The sequence below is a fragment of the Cervus elaphus genome, chromosome 27 (assembly GCF_910594005.1).
Source record: "Cervus elaphus chromosome 27, mCerEla1.1, whole genome shotgun sequence".
NCBI classification, from domain to species: domain Eukaryota; kingdom Metazoa; phylum Chordata; class Mammalia; order Artiodactyla; family Cervidae; genus Cervus; species Cervus elaphus.
The window spans coordinates 49,008,430-49,029,529 of NC_057841.1; the positions used below are offsets into that span (position 1 = coordinate 49,008,430).

A 21,100-nucleotide genomic window follows, 5' to 3' on the forward strand; every position below is an offset into this window, starting at 1 on the left:
TTAAGTGCTTTAGACACCCTCAGCCCTCCAAATAACCTCTCCAAGTGATATCACTCAACCATGTCTGACTCTTTTCAACCCTATGGACTGTAGCCCTCCAGACTCCTCTGTCCGTGGAATTCTCCAGGCAAGAATACTTGAGTGGGTTGCCATTTCATTCTCCAAGGGATCTTCTCAACCCAGGATTGAACCCAGGTTTCCTGCATTGCAGGCAGAGTCTTTACTATCTGAGCCACCAGGGAAGCCCAAATAGCCTCTCCAGTGTCCTCCCAATTCTCTAGGGCAGGGCTCACAGAAAATACAGGGGCTCTTCCCAATCCTCCCTCTTAATGGTCTTGGAGAAATATCCCCCCAGGTTGGGAATGAATCTCTCCCAGTCCTAAATGTTACCAGAGCCACACTCCCAAGGCTCAACCCCACTACTGAAACAGCTCCTGCTCCACAGTACTAATCAGTTCAAATAGCGGAGATTGCTAATGAACCTATTTCCTTTTGTTTAGGCCCTTTGAGAGATACGTGTCTTTTTCTTCTTAGTTCCACTTTGTCCCTATCCATTGATTAGGCCAAGACTTCTTACAGAAGTATCATGTTGGAATTTCTTTCTCCCCCAAAGGAGAACTAATTCTAGGACTTGACAGTAGTCACAAAGCAGCCCACCAGATGAGTTAAATGACATCTTTTATTTGCTCTGTGTCTGACAGTACTAGAGATGGTTCTGGAAACACTGATTCTTTGTCCCAGTTGAATCAGCTACTACCCGCCTTAAGAGCAAAATCCTTAACCAATACTGGCAAAATTCACAGTGCACCTCCAACCAAGATTCAAATAGATTCTCAAAATATCTTCTCAGAATTAATCAATGTCCTGTAAATGAAGAATCCTTCCAGGCACAAAGTTAATAACAGAAGATTACAAGGCTCAAGGCTTCATTATCTCTTGTACTGGCTCCTGTAACTCTCTCATTTTTGCCATGAGACAATGTAAGAGCCAAAGGTAGAGAGGTTTCTCCTGAACCTCAAGCAATAAAAACAATGCTATCCCTCAACACCCTATTGTTCCTAACCCTCACGTGTTACTACTATCCAACCTCAATTGGAGCAAATTCTTTACTGTAGCTTATTTATGCAGTTCATTCAATTAGTATTCCAGTAGACGAAGCTAGTCAGTACCTTTATGCATTCATTCTGGAAGAAAAAAAATTCACCTGAACAGTAATGCTTCAGGATTTTACTAGGAGTCCTCCCTATTTCTCACAAATCCTGAAGCCTGATCTGGATGATAAAAATTTCCCTAGGGATTACTTTGGTGTACTATGTGGAGGATTTGTTTCTTTGCCCTCCTTTTCAAGCTTCCTTATAAAAAGACAGTATCCACTCGCTAAAGCTTTTAACCTTGAAGGGACATAAGACTGACAAAGAAAAGTTGCAGCTTGCCCCAATCCCTAGTTTCCACATGTAGGGCATCTGATATCAGAACAAGAGTTATACCTAGTTCCAGATAGACTTCATGGTATCCTAAATTTCCCCAAACCCCAAACTAAGGGCTGACTGCTAGGTTTTCTAGAGTTACTTTGTTATTGCAAAAATTGAATTCCAAATTTCTCTCTTATGGTCAAACTTGTGTATGTTTTACTAAACAATAATAACACTGACCTAATATTATTGGAAGAAGTAGATGACACAGCTTTTAAGGCCTTAAAGGAGAGTTTGATGAATCCACCTGTCCTTGGGCATCTCAAAGATCATATTTCCTTTTCCCTTTTGGCATATGAAAAGGAAGAGGCATGTGTATACCTTGGGGTACATGCCCTAAAACATGGTGAGAACCATCAGCCCACAGGGTATGACAGCCAGTAACTGGAGCCTGTGCCAATGGGATACACCCTTTGCCATTGTAGCTACTGCCCTTTTGGGTAAGGGCTACCAAAAAAAATCCTTATGAGATCTTGAACCATTTTTGTGCCTCATGCAGTAGAAGCCCTCCTGAATTCTCATCACACTCAACATTTCTCAGTCAGTTGCCTCACTTCCCATGAAGTCCTTTTGTTAACTTCTCCTTAGAGAACTCTTTTACATTGTAATATTCTTAACCAGGCTACTTTTCTCTCCATGATGAAGTCCCTCCCTACCAATTAACGCTGATGGTCACCTCCTAACTCTCCTGATGATCTTCAGGAAACTCTTCTGGGTAATGTTGACTTCTCATGGCTCACTGATGGTTCCTATTCAAAAGGTGACAATGAGAAATATTTTGCTGGGTATGCTACTGTAGCTCCTTTGATGTTGTTACTTCAGCCCCGTGGTAAACATGGTTACACGAGTGATCTCAAGAGGTTTCCAGTCCTACACAGACTCATACTTCAGCCAAAGACAAAACTGCCAATATTTATACTGATGGTAGATAAGCTTTTGGAATAGCTCATGATTCTGGAATGTTGTGGAAACAGCACAGCTTCTTTACTTCCAGTGGAAATAAAATTTTAAACGGCTTCTATGTTCAGGAATTATAGGATGCAATGTTTTCACTTACAGTTTTAGCTATTAATAAGATTCTGAGGCATTCTAAACTTGACTCCCTGGAAGCTAAGGGAAATCACCTTGCTGACATTTCTGCAAGGAATGCTGACCTTAAAGGAACTGATAGCAGTCAGACTTCTGTCACGGTCCAAAGGGATATTTCCCCCAAATGATTACTTGGCAAAACTAGCTAGAAAAGCCCAACAATTGGCCTCAGAAAAAAGAAAAACAAGATTGGAAATTCAACAATTCTTGGTTTGATAAAAAAGAGAAAGCCATTTGGTTTGCACCAAACAACTACCCAGTCTTACCAGAGAGTAAAATCCCCACTCCTCACCACTGTACCTGCATCAAACCATTGGTCTATTCATGGATGATAGCATCCATGAATCAATATTAGTGAGGAAACATTAGCAAGGCCACAAAAGTGCTTACCTCACTATTCCACTTCTCTGAAACACAGCTCAGGAAAATCTGCTTGCACTGCTCCTGGACACTGTAAACTTACTAATGGACCATTTGAGGTCTGGTAAATGGATTTAATACAACTTCCTATGTCTCATGGAGATAAATATCTTTCAGTCATGGTCTGTATGTTTTCACACTGAAAGGAAGCCTTTCCTTATTGACAGACTACTGCCTCTTCTCTGGACAAAGCCCTTTTGGAAAAGATTATACCTACTTGAGAAACTCCTCTCAAACTTCATAGTGATTGAAGAACTAATTTCACTAGTCAGGTACTTTGATGGGAGTGAATGCTAAGTTGCTCAGCTGTTTCTGACTCTGCAACCCCACGGACTGTGGCCCACCAGGCTCCTCTGTCTATGGAATTCTCCAGGCAAAAATACTGGAGTGGGTAGTCATTCCCTTCTCCAGAGGCTATTCCCAACCTAGGAATTGAACCCAGGTCTCCTGCACCGCAGGCAGCTTCCTTTACCACCTGAGCCACCAGGGAAGCCCAGGTACTTTGACAAGTCTGCATTATTTGGTTGGTTTTAATACACTTTCATTGTGCTAACCACCCTCAATCCTCTGGTTTAGTCAAATGCATTAACAGTATTATTAAGACTCAATGGCAATTTCTGTAGAAAACCTCCAAATACCTTAGCAAAAAGCACTGCCATTGATTCTTCTAAATCTTAGAACCACTCCTTTTGGAACTCACCAACACATACCCTTTAAGATAGTCACAGTACACCCAAAGTACTTGGCTTCTGCTTTTTCTGCTCCACAACTGATAAAAGGAGAGATACTCTAATACAATTTCTACTGAAAATAATCATGTTATTTGTAGAGCAATCTTTTCCTGGTACACTCTTTGGAGACAAAGATCTTAAGCATTATGCCTTGCGGCCTGGATATTTTATTTATTGGGAAAGACTATCTTCAATCATGCTGGAAAAGCTCCTGGGAAGTACTGCTAACCAACACTTGTGCTATCAAACTCCAAGGAATAGACTCTTGGATTCATATGACAAAGAAGGCAGTTAAATCCCAATTGGACGCATACATCATCCAGTCACATGAAAGAAAATATTTCCTGGAACTGAAGCATACAACATCTGATGAAACAGCTTTCCCAAGATATCCAGATCAGGCCTGTCAGAAGTGTGCTTCCAAACCTCTGATGGAGATATAAAGTTTCAGGTAAACTCCAGAGTCTATTATCTTGGTAACATGGACTTTGGATTTAAAAAATGCCTGAGATTTCTCCCTTCTTCCTTGTTACTCAAATGCGATCTTATTAGGTTTCCAATCTGTGCACTTTCTCTCCAACATGGGACACTATACCCAGGAAATGTCCCTCCTGCACTGAGGGACAAAAAGCTGCTGAGAAGTGAAAACCTGACTCATCAGTGATGCTTTCATAAAAAGAACTCCGTCAAGAGGAGAAAATAAAAAAACAAAAACAAACAAACAAAAAACTAGAAACTTCAATTAAATAGTCAGGAGACCAGAAGGGGGGGTGTGACAACAGACAGAGCCCAGGAAAGACTCTTCTCTCCTGGCGACAACTCAGCCAATGAAAAGCTGTGGACTCTTGCTTTACTCCAGCCTTCCCAACTTCCTTTTCTCCTCTATGAAAGAGTTCTCCTTCCCTTGCTCTGTGGGGACTTGCATGTAGCTTGACCTGGTTGTAGACTCCAAGCTGCAACTCTCTGCTGATCCCGAATAAGCTCATTTTCACTAGAGAAATAACTTGCAGTCTATTTGTTTTTTTGGTCAATGTCTCTCAGTTCACAGAGCTGTTGTGGGGATGGAAATAGCATGTGAGGAACTTGTGTGTAAACTACAAAGTGTTAACATGTAAGTGAAATGATGGTGAGGTTAATACACGGCCTGTCCAGGAATAGTTTAAACACATTTCCATGTGCCTGCCAACGCTTTGATGAGCTCTCTGCTTGGCTTACCTGGGCCCTCCTGAACATAGTCAGCCATGGGCCCCGTCACGGTGGCGATGTCGATGTCGGCCATCTTGGAGCTCAGGGTGATCTCCCAGAAGTCAGCGGGGCTGCTGCAGTTGCTGCTCCGGTCCCCGGTGTACTCCTGTCAGGAGGAGCACAACCCAGGCCAGTTACGCCTCTGGCACCTTGTTTTCCATGGAATCACCCCGGGTGCCCCACCTGCCTTTCACGCACCTTCTCATAAAAGAGCCTCTCCAGCCGCCCGTCCTCCTTCTTCAGGGACAGCCAGCGTCCACACAGGAACAGGAACTCATCCTCATTGGTGTCGTTCCAGATCTCTACCTTCTCCACGTACCAGTCTGCACACCACTTGGTATTGTCGTGGCGGAGCTTGATCTTGTAGATGACGCCCAGGTCCGCAGCCTCGATAATGAAGGTGTCGGCCTGGGAGTCCAGATTGGTGAATTGGGGTGGGGGCCCCTCCCCGCCTCCACCTGCTCCCACCCCATCCATCTAGTACCTTTCATCCCCCTTAATTGCTGGGCTGAACAGACCTTCCAGGTCGGAGCCCTCCAGGCCCAAATCCCTAGCACAGAGAGTTTGATGTTCCAAGGCCTTGCTTTCACAATTGCCCTGTTTTGCAGTCTAGCTCCTCTTGGGATAAGAGGACATTCTGGACATGCTGAGTTATGCAGAGTATTGGCTTGAGGTCAGCTAGGAGGCTGGATGGTAGGAGCTATGGAAGAGCTGAAATCTTTCTGAATAATGAGAGAGGGCTTGAAATTCCCAGGGGAAAGCTGGCAGTTGGAGGAGCCAGTCCGGGCTGCAGGAAAGCAGAGAGGGGAAAGGATATGGTGCAGGTCAGGCGATGCACAAGGCCCAACACCTGGACTGTGGGTTCATGAGGGATTTTGTGGGGGGTGTGACATAGGCCCTCCTCTGTGTCCCTGATTATACCTTTCGTGATGTGACATTGTATTCTTGAGTGCTTGCATTCCTTTAGGATTGCTCAGTGAGATGTGGAGGTCTAGGTTTCGGGTGAACTGAGGTCAAAACAGCTGGCAGGAGCTTGGGGAAGGAGAGGTGGGAGAGGTGACCCCAATGACAACCACTTTCCTTCCAAAAGATATGCTAAGTCACTGTACTGAGACCTGGGAACCCAGGGGTAATAGGATGCCCTGTGCCCCTCCTCAGGACAGCCCAGGTGGTGGTAGCAGCCACCTGCGTGAGGACTAGGGCCGGGGCTGGCAAGACTTGCTTGGTGGTGGCATTAAGCTGAAGCTGGGCCTTCTAAGCAGCCAGGGCAGGTCAGACTGCGGGCTGAGGCAAGTGCAGGTGAATGGTGTGATGCTGACAGCAGGTGTGGACCTGTCAGTCCTTAGAGTGCTGGCAAGTGGCTGAACCCACACCCTACAACATGGCAATTCCACTTTGCATCTGTCCTGGGGGGACACCTTCATGTGTACACAAGGATGCTTACTGCAGGTAATTGTTTACAGTGGAAAGTTAGGACCCACCTAGGTGTCCAGTGTTGGGGCTACAGTAAATAACCATGGCAATGTTGTAGGTGGAATGTTATGTGTGCAGTGGTTACAAAGAACAGGCCAACGACACCCAGGTCTGACTATCTTGACAGAAAGATGTCAAAGGTACCCCATTGTCTGCAAAAAGCACCCATATAGAATGATACCTTTTATGTAAAAAGTCAAAACTTCAGTGCAGTGTTATGTATTTCCTATGGGCATATGTACATGGATGCAGAGAAAAGGCTTGTAAAGACTTGGACACAGGAGAGAGTGTGGACCATTCTAGAAACTGGGGCCCAAGAGAACTTCTATGCAGGCTGGCGAGGCAGGCAGTGAAGATCTGGGAATCCCATGAAAGGTTCAGGCCAGATCTGGGGTCGGAGGGGAGCCTTGATGAGTCCAAGTGAGAGAGTGACTCTGCCATCTTTGGATGGGTTAACTGGGGAAGCCTGGAGGGTAGATTGGATTTCAGAGGTCTGGCACAGGGTTCGCTAAGCAAGGTGCGATAAGGAAGGTGTGACAAAGCTGACCGAGCTGATCTGAGGGTCATTTAGAGAGAGACTCTCCAAGACCAGGTGACTGACTGGATATGGGTGGGAGGGAGTGCTGACAGGGAGAGGGGTGTCAAGGTGACTCCTAGATTTGGAGCAAACGATTAGAGAAGTGGGAGCTTTCACATACTCAGCAGTGAACAAAGTCCGAAATCATCAGTGACTAAGCCAAAAGCTCCAGCCTCCCCAACGGGATGTCAACACGGGAGGGAAGGAGGAGAAGTACGAGACAGAATGGGGCAAAGACTTCTCTTGCAATGTCATAATTACTAACAGAGAAAAAATCTGAACCTAAACACCGAGGAGAATGGATTGCATCACCTTCATTTATACTTTCACTCATTTATTCATTCAACAGATTTCTGGTGGGAAACGAAGTCAAGAGCCCCTTCGTTCTTCCTCAGGTCGAACCTGCTCCAGGGGACTCCCTTTCCCCTTCCCACCTTCTCAGAGAGCCCTGGGGCCCGACTCCCCTGGGATCTCGAGTCCAGGCTAGGGCTCCTTCCCGCAGCCTGGCTGCTGGAGTCACCAGCCAGCTGCAGACCCGCTTAGCTGACACCTGCTGTCCTTAGCCCGGAGTTACTTTCCTGTTCACCAAGTAGCGGACGTTTCAGCACTAAAGGTCATGCCTGGCTGAGGCTTGGGCTTAAGGAAACCCCAGTGAACACAAGCTGGTTGATGTGGGAATCTATCTCCCCAGACATGCGGCTACGAGGAGGACCGCAGACGGGTTAGGAGCCAGCTGCCTGGCTCTCCTCCCCAGGCTGTAGCCTGGCCTGTGGGGCTTCTAGCAGAGTTAGGTGAATGGAGAGGAAGAAGGGAGCCTGAGAAGCAAGGAAGGGGCAAGGTGGCAGACAGAGGGGTGCTCTGGCAGGGAGAGGGGCCAGGCCGATGGGAAGCAAGTGTGAACAGAAATCTTCCTTTGGTAAAACCACTGTTAGGTCAGAGCTGGTAGGGCCTCGGATCCCACTATCCAATTGGATGGTTTTCAAGCTTTTTTGGTAGCCACAGAGCCCCTTGATTAAATCAAGGCTTGCTTGATAGTAGATAGGCCAGGTCAGAGTGGTCCCATGTGGGAGGAGGGGGATGCCCATCTGCTACCCCCACTCTTCCATGGCTCCCTCGGGCCTCCATGCTGTCTAGAGTTCTGCACAACACAGCTGAGCTGATTCACATCAGGATCCTTCTTTCACAGATGAGGAAACTGAGTCCAGAGATGCTCAGCCATAGACGGAGTGGATGGCAGACCCAGCCCTCCAGACCTCTGTCTCGTTCAAGCCTCTGTCGAGGCAGCCCCCCAACTCTGCGGTGCTCACCTCCACACTCATGAGCCCCTGGGCAGTGAGCTGCATTCTCTGAAGACGACCCAGCTCCATATAGCCAGCAACCTGGGTCTCACACAGCCTCTTGCCTGCTCAAGTCCCACCCCCACTGCACATACAGGACCCAGGGCTCGGGCATAGGCTGAGAGATGGGGACCAGATGCCCTTGGGGGATGCATGAGGCAGATGCCACCCCAAGGGTCAATGACACCCCACAAAGGTCCCAGACAGCCTCAGGGACCAAGAGGAGCTGGCCCCCGGAACAGAGAACCAGAGGAGAGGGGTGCGGTAGCTTGGGGGCCCCACCTACCGTTCCTCTCTCGAACTTGTTGGTGCGGTTCTCTGACTTGCCCAGGTACCGCTCCCCGGTGTCCCCGAGGTCCCCATAGATGGTGATGTAGACCTTGGCGTCCGTCCCAGCCCCAGGAACGTTTCCTGTGAAGATCTGCACCGAGTACAGCACAACTGGGTGGGCAGTCGGACAGACACACAGACAAAGGGAAGAAAGGGACGGCATTGTTTAGTTTGGGGGAACTGGATTTGTAGGCGGAGTTCAGCTTGTGGCCCAGTCCTCCAGGAGAACTCTGTGTCCTTCTTGTCTGCTCCATTATGCATGCTCTGCTACAAGTCCGGCTGGATTCAGCAGTGGGACGTTTGCCTCTAAGAGACTCAGGGGATGGAGACTTTTCCAGCATCCCTCAAAACACCCATCACCACCCCCAGGAAACTGCCTGCCACGCATGCACACCATGGTCACTAAATGCACCTGGCGTGACACATTGACAAAAATGTGCCTTCCCATTGGAGGGTGACCAGTATCAATGCCAAATCCTTCTAAACAGTTTATAGGAAAAAAGTATATTTAAAAGAATAGCTTCCCCTCAGTGTCTCTTCTCTTATTTGCATTTACTCTTCAACCAAGCTGCCCCAATGCTCCAGGGAACCACCCCCCACCAAAGCCGCAATCACTGTCACCAACTCTTTGGTCTCCCACGGCCTTTAAAGGGCTCAAAAAATACTTGGTGTGACAATTATTACAGATTATTAAGGAAAATAAAACCAAACGCTGTCTTGTTTTTTGTTTTGCTGCTAAGCATTCATCAGGGAAGAATAAAGTAGTCACTCACACAACCCCCCACCCTGGGTGGGGGGAAGATGCATCTGTTTCTATGATGGTTAAGCATTTTGTGTCCCCTCTCCACAGTCCTTTGTGCCAGGAGCTTTGGAGTTTCAGGCCAAGGAAGAGGGGACTTAGCTGGATTATCCCCAAGGGGATGGATGGAAGTTGTGGCTTTGAGGTGAAGGTGAAAATGGCCCAACTGGGAAGAAGTTCAGTTTCTCCAGCCTGGGAGCAGGTGTGGGTTTGAGAGTGCCTATGGTGGTAGGAACTCCCCACCTGCCCACAGGGACCCAAGGAGACAGCTGCCAAGCCTGTCTGAAGCCTTGAAGCAAGGAGGCCTTCAGGGTGAAGACAGGGTCTTTTGACAAAGCCGGGCTCCCTGGAGAAGCCTTTCTGGCTCCCAGAGAAATGAAACTTGTGTGCTGGCCCACAGCCAGCAGCCACAGTCTCACCAGACAGCAGGAGGCCACAAGTAAAGGTTGTTCTCACTCTGAACTGAAGGCCAGGTCCCTGCTGTGAGCCTCAGGATTTTTATAAGACCCTAGAAAAGGGGATGCCCCCTCCCTGCAGTGATTGAGATGGACTTTCTTACCAGCCCATGCTAGTGGGCTCAGAACCACATGTAACTAAATGCAGGAGAGTCAGGTGATGTGAGCTGCTCTACCCGTGGGTATGGAAAACACTCACGCCCACAACATGGTTCCTATTATTATCCTCATTTTCCCTTGGATCCATAGCGTTATTCTTCCCTGCTCTTCTTCTGCCTCTCTCTGCTCCTTGAGCAGCCTTACAGGTTCCTAAACATCTGCCTTGCCCTAGATGCCCATGTCTTCCAGTTCTGTCTGCTTCCCACAGCTCTCGCCTGTGAGTTCCCCAGGCTGTATCTCCAGCCCAGGTCCCTTCTGCGCTCTGAACCCACATCCCTGTGTCCACCTGGACTGGACCACAGGCCACAAGTTCACATCCAGTCCTGAACTCCGCCCCCTTTCCCATCCTCCCCTCTCCATCACCCCACCCAGCATCTGCTGGCCACACCTCCTTGGTGCACCAGGAGATCTGCTCCTAGATGCTTGTCCCCTCTGAGAGCAGGATCCAGCACTGGCCACACTTGAACCCTGACCCCCTGGCCCCCAACTTGCTCAGTTCGGCGCAGAATCCAGTCAGCACTTCACATACACATTAATAACATCTTCTTTTGTCTAAAGGAGTCAACGTGATCCACACCTGGCTGGCTGATATGACATGAGGTAACACTAGGAATCTTGCCGGAGTTTGGACACAGCAGTTGACTGTCCCCACCCTCCTCACTTGTCCTCCCCACCTATTTCCTGGTTGTTCATTCAGACCTGCTCCACACCTGGGCGGAACCTTTTCAAAGGCGGCCCTTGTCCCAGAGTGGAGTGTGATGTCCCCAGGGCTGTGATTTAAATGGACTTCCTGCCCCTCACTGCTCTCTCCAGTCCTTTTGGGAATTAGCAAAACCGACTCAGCTTCTGGGTGCTGAGCAGTGCGGTCGTGCAGTCAAATCCTGCTATTTCCGGATCCTCCTCCCTCCCCATCCCACCAAGGCCACCCAGCTCTCCGTGAAAAGATGTTTCCCTAGAAACACCACCCAGCGCAGAGGGGTTCGTGGCATGCTTTTAACGTAGAACAGCCAAGGGTGCCATGAGGACAGCTTTCCAGCACGTCCTCTGGGATCCAAGTAGAAAAGCAAATGATCCCCCAGATTCAAAGTAAAACACATTCAGAGAAAGGGATGTGGGCAGGGAAAGGCATGTCATTGAGGTAACACTTGTTTTTATCTCGAAGCAAGTGGCAACTCAGAAGAAAAGAAATGTCACAGCTACAGCAGAGGCTCAGTTTAGGTTGAGGTCTGAGCCTGGAGCAATGCCACCCAGTAAGGGAAGGGAGAAGAGCATTCAGAGACCAGTCAGAGAGGTAAGAAGATGTTTGGAGAGAGTCACATGGAAATTTACATTAGCATATGTAAAATAGATAGCCCATGGGAATTTGCTGTGTGACGGGGAACTCAAACAGGGGCTCTGTAACAGCCTAGAGGGGTGGGATGGGGAGGGAGGTGGGAGGGAGGTTCGGGAGGGAGGGGACATGTGGATGCCTATGGCTAATTCGTGTTGATATTTGGCAGAGAACAACAAAATTCTGTAAAACAATTATCCTTCCATTAAAAAAAACAAATAAATAAAGGAAAGAAAATGGTGGTTCCAAAGCAAAGGAAAGTGTGTGCTCAGGCTGGTGCAAATTCTGCAGGAAAGAGCCTCATCAATGAGGAAAAGGTGGCTGGCACACACAGAAAAGAAACCCATGGCCTTGGCCGCGCAAGCTACACCCAGCCCCGGAGAACAAACACCAGAGTTACAGTTCCATACAAAGCCGGAAAGCTATCTGATTCACACTCAGTAGGGACAGCTGGATCCAGCAAGAGCAGAGAGGACCAAGTCCTGCGGATTAGAAGCCAAATTAACTAAGCAAAGGGAGAGAACGAGGACCAGTTGAGCCCAGCCACAGGAGAGCACATATGTGGATGTCTGATCACACTGTCAGACCAGGGAGGGTTTGAGCACAAGACTCAGGGTGAGGGCGCTGCGACTTTGAAGAACAGCCATGCCATTTATTAGCTGAGTGAACTCTGGCAGGTTGTGTAACCTCTGTGAGCCTCAGTTGCCCTCGATATGGAGTGAAGGTAATTACAGACTCTGCCTCTGAGGTGCAAAGGCTCCGCCCCGCACAGGGCAAGTGTCCAACAAGCGGGGGTTCTGCCGATGGTGATGAGGGTGATCGCCCCACACTTACTGTCCAGAGGCTCCTCCACTTCCTTGTAGACTTGCCTTAAAGACCCATCTCTCATGTATTTCTCGGTGAAGATGTCATAAGGGACCAGTTCTCGAATGGTCTTCTTGTCATCCTCTGAAGTGGCAAGCCATCGATCACAAGGGAAAGTCAAGGTCTCTGTACCCTGGGGTGAGGAGAAAGGAGGAAACTGAGCCCTTCATGTGGAAACTGCCAACTTCAGTCATTCATCACCCGGGTCAACACTCACGGGGACCAAGCCCGAGGGTGATGGAGCCCCGCTGATAATGCTAAAGCCCCAGGGGAGGCCCCCAGCCCTGCCCCAATTCCAGCAGATCCAGTCTTACTTAAAGCACTTCCAAACCATGTCAGGGGGAGGCTCTGGAAGGTGGAATTCCCCAGGTCACTTGAAAATGGATACCCAAACCCCATCCCAGAGACTAAGACTCAGCTGGCCGTCGGAGGAGAGTCTGTATTTTAAACTTCTCCCAGCTCACTCATACCACAGCCATGACTGACCACTGCCTCCTAGCTTTAGAATTCTGTGGTTTCAGGAATGTTCTCCAAGTTGTGTGGATGGCTTTCTTTCTCTGAGTTGACCTTGAGTTGCAGGAAAGACACACTTGGTCACTCACTAGTAGCATGGCTTTGGGGGTGAGGAGCAGAGACACGGCTGCCCAGACCCTTCTTCTTGAAGGTTTTAAAAGATTGTGCCTTGGGCCTGCTTTAGTTCCTGCACTTGGCGTGAACTAGCTGAATTTTCCTTAGATGATTTTTATCTCAACTTAAAAAGGCTGCAGTTTCTTATAAGAAATCTGACTTGAATCTCTTCTGAAAAAGGACAAAAGAAACAGCAGGACGGACGAGTCAGAAACTCACATCTTTATCTGGGAGGAGCCTGCGGATGTCCACGTGGGAGCAGTGCCAGCCAGGATTCATGCCCGTATTATCATGGCCAATCCGGATTTTTTCAATGATTTCTCCCACGTCTTCTAACTTGGGGAAGGAGAAAACACACCAGATGTTGGCTGAACAGCCCAGGAAAGTACAACCTCAGCAGAACCCTGCCTCCTGAGGGCATCTACCTTAGAATCCCCTTGAACTTCCAGGGGTCACTTTCTCCCAGTCAGTCCTTCCTGTTTGGTCAAACCAGCCCCTGCTTTCCCTTCATTACACACGCTGTGCTGACACCTCCCTTCCTCCCCCCGACTTAACACCAGCCTAGACTCCAGAACTCAGTTCAATCAAGCTCTGGGAGGCTGTTCCCCCTTTTCATGGTGAAGCCCAGCCTGCAGTCTTCTGCTACTAGCAGAGGCTTGAGACCTGAAGATGCGTTCTGGTTCTGCCCAAGCCCTGTCTTGCTAGTCTGACCTTCTCCTAGACCCCTAAGGGCTGCTTCCATCTCCAGCCACTCCTCTTCTGTGTCAAATTCCAGTTCCTCAAGCCTGACATTTTCTTGCCACAGGGCCTCTGCATCAGCTTTGCCTGCCCCTTCCCTTTCTTCTTTACCTAAATTAGGTAAAGTGTTTACCTAGGTTTGCCCAACTAGTGTTTGCCCAACCTCATCATTCAGGTCTCACTCAGCTCAAGGATATTTACTCAGGGAAAGCCCCTGATCACCTTGGTGGTTTAGACACTAAGTCATGTCTGACTCTGGCGACTCCACGGACTGTAGCCTGCCAGGCTCCTCTATCCATGGGATTCTCCAGACAAGAATACTGGAGTGGGCTGCCATTTCCTTCTTCAGGAGATCTTCCAGACCCAGGAATTGAACCCAGGTCTCCTGCACTGCAGGCAGATTCTTTATCAACTGATCGATAAGGACCTGATCACCTTAAAAAGTTCAAATCTCTTCATGATAGGGTCTGACAGCATCCTATCACACACACATGCACACACACACACAAACACACCAGCACTTCTCACAGTCAGAAGTTTGCATTGACTTGTGTGAAACCTTCTCTTCCATCACTGAAAGTCATAAGGGTAGGCACCACGTCTGTTTTGCTCATCACGGCATCCCCAAAACCCAGAACAGAGCCCTTGACCTCAGTACTCAATACCTAATGGCAGAAAGGATGGAAGACTGCTTCCTCATCTGTGAAATGAGTATGACAAAGTCAGCTGGGCTCTCTCACACCTCAGCCACCAAGGTGTGCATGAAAGTCACCTTGAATGAAACAGCAATCCGTGCAGACATGGTGAGTCCCTGAAATTCAGGAGGTGCCATCTCTCATCTCTCCTGCCTGGAGCCTATGGGCACACAGGGCCAGAGTGGGACTCAGCTAGGAGTGACTGACTCCCTGATCCTTTCCTTGGAGTCTTCGAAAGAGGCAGCAAGGTGGCCAGACACAAGGCAAGGCATCCACACAGTTGGCACCTGCCTCCTTGGCTCTCTCTGTCAGGCTGCCCTCCACCAGGTCCCACTCCAGGGCTCTGGGAGCCTCAGGGGCCTCTCCCACGTCTCATGTGTCATGTACTCCCCTGAAATGGTGCTGTATGTGTCAGTTCACGCCCTGCCTCATCCCAGTGGGGATCTGGGCAATCACAGGTGGAAACAGACAAGGAAGTCCGGGTAAAGGGAAGAGAGGGCCGGGAAACACAGTAATACCCAGATGCTGGCTCATGCTTGGTCCATGCAACTCATGCCCTTGGCATTGACAGGTCGAGGTTAAGGAGGGTGTGCAGACTTGAGCTTCCTGGCAGCCCCTCTGCAGAGCTTTCTGCCTGGCCTGCTCCATCAAGGACTCAGAGCTACAAGGAGATGGCACAGTCAGCTCCAGGGTGGATGAAGACTCCTGATGAGTGAATGGCATCTGAATGAGTGATTGAGCATTCACCAAACATGGAACCTCTATAAGCCTAGACAGATATGACCTGGGGATGAACTGGAAGAGCTCCCAGCACTGCACACCCTCCACACACACACACCCCCACCATTGACAGCCATGGGCAAGCCCATCAGCACCGCCTGAGGAATGTCCCCCTGCTCCCACCCACCTCCATCCTTCCCAGCTGTAGGAAGGATCCTACAGGATCCTACAAGCTGCATGATCTAGACAAGTCTCTTGACCTTCTAGGCCTTAAAGGCCTCATCTATCAAATGGGGAGATTGCTCAGCCGAAGGCAGGGACATGGGCAGGACAACCCTTCAAGGTCACTTCTGGGTCTAAGATAACGTGCTTCTTTTTGTCACCAATTCTCTCCTTCCAAGTGACCAATATGGCGTCACTTTGCCGGAGACACCTTGAGTTAACAAACTCCCCACCAGCCAGCTCACCCACACTTCATCAGAGACGTGGTGTCCCCCACGAGCTCCTGGACTTTCTGAATCATTAAACAGAGACCAATGAATGCACGGGGCCTCACCCTTTCACAGTACGAGAAACAGGAAGCTCTGGGCGAGATCGTGACTTACAGGATCTGCACTCAAGGACACTGAGCTGCCAGGCAGCTGGCAAAGGGGACAATGACACCATCTGACTCTTGGAATGGTGATGAGGATTAAATGAGGTGATACACCCCAAGTGCCAAGAACAAGGCTGACACATGGGGAGTGCCCAGTAAATATTAGCTATTGTTATTTTCCCAGCAGATCCGTGTGTCTGAGGATGAGGCCACAGAGAGGGTGGGCTTGCCCCTGAGTCAGAGGCTGAGCAGAGCCAGAATCCAGGGTTATGGGCTCACGCACAGTCCAGCACTCCTCCTCTTACCCGAAGATCAGTGGGAAAAGAGAAATGGAGAGACAGGGACACAACGCGAGCTCATTTGTGTCTAAGCTCTCATACTCCCCCCAACACCCAGGTAGATTTGGAAAGAAAAAAAATTGCAACAAATCACTGGCAAATTATAGCTGCCTATTAGGCAGACTTCATTGATGGAACTTCCCGGAAGCCAAGGTGTGATCACACTCAGGCCTCTGACAGCATCCGGCTGGGATGACGCACACACCGGGACATCTCTGTGGGTGAGATGCTGCTTCTTGTGGGTAGATGAATCACCCTTGAATTCTCCATGTTAAAAAATCTCCACCAAGGTGGGAACCTTCCCACAAGTGCTGACTGCTCCCGGAGAAGGTGGGGAAGGGAAAGGGAGTTCCCTGGGGCAGACACGACCCGAGGAAGCAAGATGGGGCTCTGTGCTTTGTCTCCCACCAGAAAATGAGGGGCACATCTCCCAAGGTCCCTACTACCTGGAGAGCCCAAGCCCCTACCCCTTGTCCTTCAGAGTCATCCCCTTTAAATCCTGTTCCACACATCCTATAGCCAAGTTACATCAATCTCCTATTCCCTCTTGTCAAACCTCAAGCCACACGCTGTGTTCCCTTCCACCTCTGGCCCACAGCCATGATGTCCCCCTTGCTAGGAAGGCCTTCCCTCCTTGGTCCCTCATATGCCCACTTTCAGGTCCAGCTCAAAGCTACCACTTCCAGGGAGCCCTCTTTGGTCTCTGAATACCTATAGCACACTCAGCCAGCCCCACCGTTTGCTCTCATAGGCTAGTGGACAGCAGGGGCTAAGGGCACATATTCTGAGCCAATCCTTCTGGCTTTGAATCCTGCTTCCACTCTGCCTTGGCTGTGTGATTTCATGGAAGCTACTAAACTCTCTGTGCCTGGTTTCCCCGTACTTAAACATGGATAATCACAGTGCAGAGTTGCTCCGGGGGCTAAGTGACCCTATGACAGCGCCTTCTTACCCCCAGGAGCAGCTATGATGATGATCACTAGACCCTCTCCTTAGCCTCGTGTGAGATCTGGGGTTCCCCAATTGGACTGCAAGCCCCTTGCAGGCATGATCTGGGTCCTCTGCGTCCCTGGTCTCTCCCACCCCACCTGGCACAGAGTGGGGTGCACAAGGAGGCACGGGATGGGTGTACAGAATACCCAGGTGTGGACGTGGTGACATACATCCACAATAAGCATCGGACAGCAAAACTCTCAGGCCGGAGCCGAGGGGGAACCAAGGAATACATGGGATGCTCTTTTGTATTGGCTGTAGCTTGACAGATAAGCAGGAGACAATAATGTGATGAGGAAGTCTGGAAGCCAGCTCTCTCTGTGGCTCTGCTGTTGGTGGCACTGGAGATGGCCCCAGTGGAATTGTGCCTCTAGCTTCCTTAAACCCTGTCCACTCATTATCACCTTTGACTCAGACACTGGTCCCGGAGAGGGAGGGTCACTGTCCTCCTGGCTCCTCAGAGGTACTGAGGTTCAGAGAGCTTGGATGAACTGCCATCTCCCTCACTCATAACAGCCCATCAAATGAAAGGCACATGCCAGACTCTGGACAAGGACTCCATCTCCTTGCCTTCTGGTCCAGCCCGCACCCCTGTCCTGGCTCCCCGGAAGCCTGCTGGATGCTGGTACCTCCATTATGAAGCGGGAGGCAGACTTCCTCTCAAAGAACAGCTTCTGTTCCCTCTTGTTGGTGCACAGGTACTTCTGCTGGGTACACACGGCATCACAGCCATAGATGACGATGAAGATGTTGGCGTCTGTCCCAGCGGCAAAGACATCACTGGTGTAGAGAGTGATTTCATAAGGGACAACTGAGGGGAGGGGACAGAGGGCAAAGTCAGAGGGGAAGTGAAAACAGGAAATAAATGCAGGCAGGTCAAGTTCTTCACCAGCACCACCACTCTGGATCTGTCCCTTCACTGGGAGCTGCTACCCAGGGGCCTGAACCTTCATGTGGTTGCCTAGCAACCCAGGGTGGAGGGAGGTATCCCAACATGCCTAGTGTCCATCAAAAACCGCTGTCACCTCAGACTAGGGTCTCCATGCCTCTCCCATCACAGAGCTAGTACAACAGATTGGGTGAAAGCACAGACTCTATCTAGCCTGACTGTGTGACCTGTGCAAGTCACCTAGAGGAGCCTTGGTTTCCTCACTTGTTACAGCATCCTCAATGCAGTCCTTGGCTGCAGACACCCTATACACAGGAGCATTATGTTTCAGGGGACAACTGCCAATCAGATCAGCCAGTCTACAGTGGCAAGAGTCCTTTCTCTTCTCTTCTCACCCCTTCTACTACTCATCCACTGGCTCCACACTGCCCTGCCCCTCCCCAGCAACACAGACTTTCAGATGATGATAGAGGAAATGAAGTGTCAAAAATCCACCTAATTGTTCCATTTTCTCCTTTTCTTTAGCTGGGAAAGGAATTACATTTAGCTTCTTTTCAAGTTCTCCCCCCACCCCCCCCAATCAAGACAACAGTGATTTCTTGGGTGTGTTAATGACTGGAGTGAGGACTGGTTAAGGGGTTGATAATGACCCTTCACTGTTAGACTTTGGAGAAGGAAATGGCAACCCAGTCCAGTACTTTTGCCTGGGAAATCCCATGGACAGAGGAGACTGGCAGGCTACAGTCCATGGGGTTGCAAAGAGTCGGACAACTGAGCAACAACGAAACAACCACAAATGTTAGCCCTTATCTTTTCTCCTTTTTGGGTCTTACAGCCACCCTACACTATTATCTCTATTTTGCAGACAAGGAAACTGAACTCCAGAGAAGTCAGGTTCTCTGCCTGTTGTCACCAGCTAGTTTGGAGTAGAAATACATCCTATATTTCCTTTCCCTGGATCTAGAGCTCTGTCCACAGACAGCACAGGGCCCAGGGAATTCCCAAAGTAGGCCTGGCCAAGGGTCAACCCCAGATGAGGGACTGGGAGTTGGCAGGTGGATGAAGAGGTCTAGGAGGAGGCCCAGCCTTGCCCTGCAGGACTCCTACATGGTGTGTACCGCCTTGTCTGAAGCTCCGCGTGGAAAAGGTCCCTGACGATGGTGCCGTCATCTTCATTCTTGGCCAACCAGCGGCCACAGGGGAACGTCATGCACTTTCCAAGGGATGGGGCGTCCACCTCTACCCAGTCCACAAACCAGCCTGGAGCCTTGCCTGGAGGGAAGGAGACACAGAACCTCTCAAGGACCTCTACACAGATGGCTTCCTGTATACAACTTCAGGGACTCCAAGCATCCTTCCCTAGCCATAGGCACCAGCGTGGACTCATCATCCCTTTTGCTTACAGCAGTGTGGACTGATTCCTGTGTATCTTACCAGATCCTACTCTGGGCTGCTGTCAGTGAAATGAACAAGAGTGAAGGGACATGGGGGAGAAATGACAGGAGGCAGAGTCTGAGAGGAGGGAAGCAAAGAACCATCCAGGGTGGAAGGTATTCCAAAAAGGGAACCCAGATCCCAGAGAGAGCCTGTGTTAATGAGGACTCCACACTTTCATCCAGGGGCAGGGTAACATGCTGGGCTCCCTGGCCTCAGTTTATGATGCATGAAGGGAAGGGAAGCCAGTGAAGGATTGATGCTTCTCCCTGGGAAAATGAGTGCTCAGGTTTAAATAAGGAAATGGAAGCCAGCCAGGCAGAGACCTTGTCCCTCAGTCCCAGAGGCAAGGAGAAAGGCCTCCTTCCTCAGGCTCACAGGATATGGTTTGAAGACCAAGAAAATGAGTCCTGCTTTACTGAGAGAACAAACTTGGACACAGTATTAGGGGGTTCTGGGAAGAACTGGCTCCATCCGTGGTTCTAAGTGGAGCTCCCAGAACAACAGCCTCAGCATCACCTGTGAGATATAAAAACTCTTGGGTCCCATCCCAGGCCTACTAAATCAAAGACTGGCTGCACACTGAAATTTCTGACTGTGGGGTTTGGGGAGAAAGCTTTAAAAATCACCAGTGTCCGGGCCCCACGCTGATCAATTAGACCAGAATCTCTGTGCAGCCGTGAAGGGACTAAGGAAGCTGTGTCATTATGGAAAGCAGATGACATCCAAGTCTACCCTAGAGTCTTTCCTAGTCACCCATGGGAACCTGCCCATGGTCTTCATGTTCTCAGCCAGGAACAGAAGGGAGGGAAGCCAGACCTGTGTTGTCATGACCGATCCTGACTTTCCACAGATCTCCCAGGTCCAGGGTCTCCACTGTGAAGATTTCAATACTATCCCTCTCAAACTTGTCGCTGTTGGTCTTGGAGGATTTCAGGAGGGTCATTCCTGCAACCAAATGGCCCCAACATGACTGGCTAGGCCTGAGACCTTCAAACCTAGTCTAACTACCCCTTTCAGTCTCTTCTCCTAATGAGCAAATTTCTGAACTTCTATCAAATTTGGACTATACAGTTACCATCCATGGGGCATTTTTGGCATTTTGTATGTGTGTGTGTGTATGTATGTCCTTTTATGGAGCTTTGCAATAACCCTTTGACATATGTATTTTTTTTTCATTTATTTTTATTAGTTGGAGGCTAATTACTTCACAACATTGCAGTGGGTTTTGTCATACATTAACATGAATCAGCCTGACATATGTATTTTTATTACCAGTTTTGCTGAAGAAAAGGAGACACAACCACAAATTAAGGACCTTATCCAAGATCACCGGGGAGAAAGCATTAGGGCCCTAAGACACACCCCTCAGGTTTCTCCACGTGGGGAGGAGGCCACCCTCCCATGTTCCCTGGAGTGGGGAAACAGGGGCATCCCTGCAGGATGGGGCATGTGGCAATTCTCCGGACCCTCTTCTCTGGATGACAGAAGGAGGGTTGGATTCCAGCGCCCTTCACCAGCCACTTCACATACATGCTCTGTCCTAGGGCTCTGACTGCAGTGTCGGTCTGAAATTTAAGGTGGTCCCAGGGTCATCACAATCCCCTCCTGCCTCAGCCTTCACGTCTCCTTATCCCTGTAAGTCCTGCCTCATGTAGGAAGTCTTTTGATAATCACAGACTTATTGCAAATGATTTAAGTGCACAAAGAATCAGACAGACCTTGGTTACTGTCTGAGTGGCCTTGGGCAAATTACTTAATTCTCTGGATCTGGTTTCCTCAAATGTCAA

At 49.4% G+C, this 21,100-nt stretch overlaps 1 protein-coding gene across 4 annotated transcripts in view; it reads right to left on the reverse strand.

Annotated features, from left to right (window-relative positions):
* Positions 1–21,100, reverse strand: part of LOXHD1 (lipoxygenase homology PLAT domains 1) — a 193,689-nt gene that overhangs the window by 50,899 nt on the left and 121,690 nt on the right. For 3 of the 4 annotated variants that reach the window (XM_043889514.1, XM_043889513.1, XM_043889515.1), the window contains 8 exons: positions 20,130–20,258; positions 18,984–19,148; positions 17,617–17,798; positions 13,128–13,244; positions 12,252–12,414; positions 8,631–8,785; positions 5,156–5,365; positions 4,928–5,063 (listed from right to left, as the gene is read on the reverse strand). In XM_043889514.1, coding sequence (XP_043745449.1) covers positions 4,928–5,063; positions 5,156–5,365; positions 8,631–8,785; positions 12,252–12,414; positions 13,128–13,244; positions 17,617–17,798; positions 18,984–19,148; positions 20,130–20,258 — 1,257 coding nt within the window. Of the gene's footprint in view, positions 1–4,927; positions 5,064–5,155; positions 5,366–8,630; positions 8,786–12,251; positions 12,415–13,127; positions 13,245–17,616; positions 17,799–18,983; positions 19,149–20,129; positions 20,259–21,100 lie in introns of those variants that run through there. The other variant, XM_043889516.1, reaches the window with a different exon arrangement.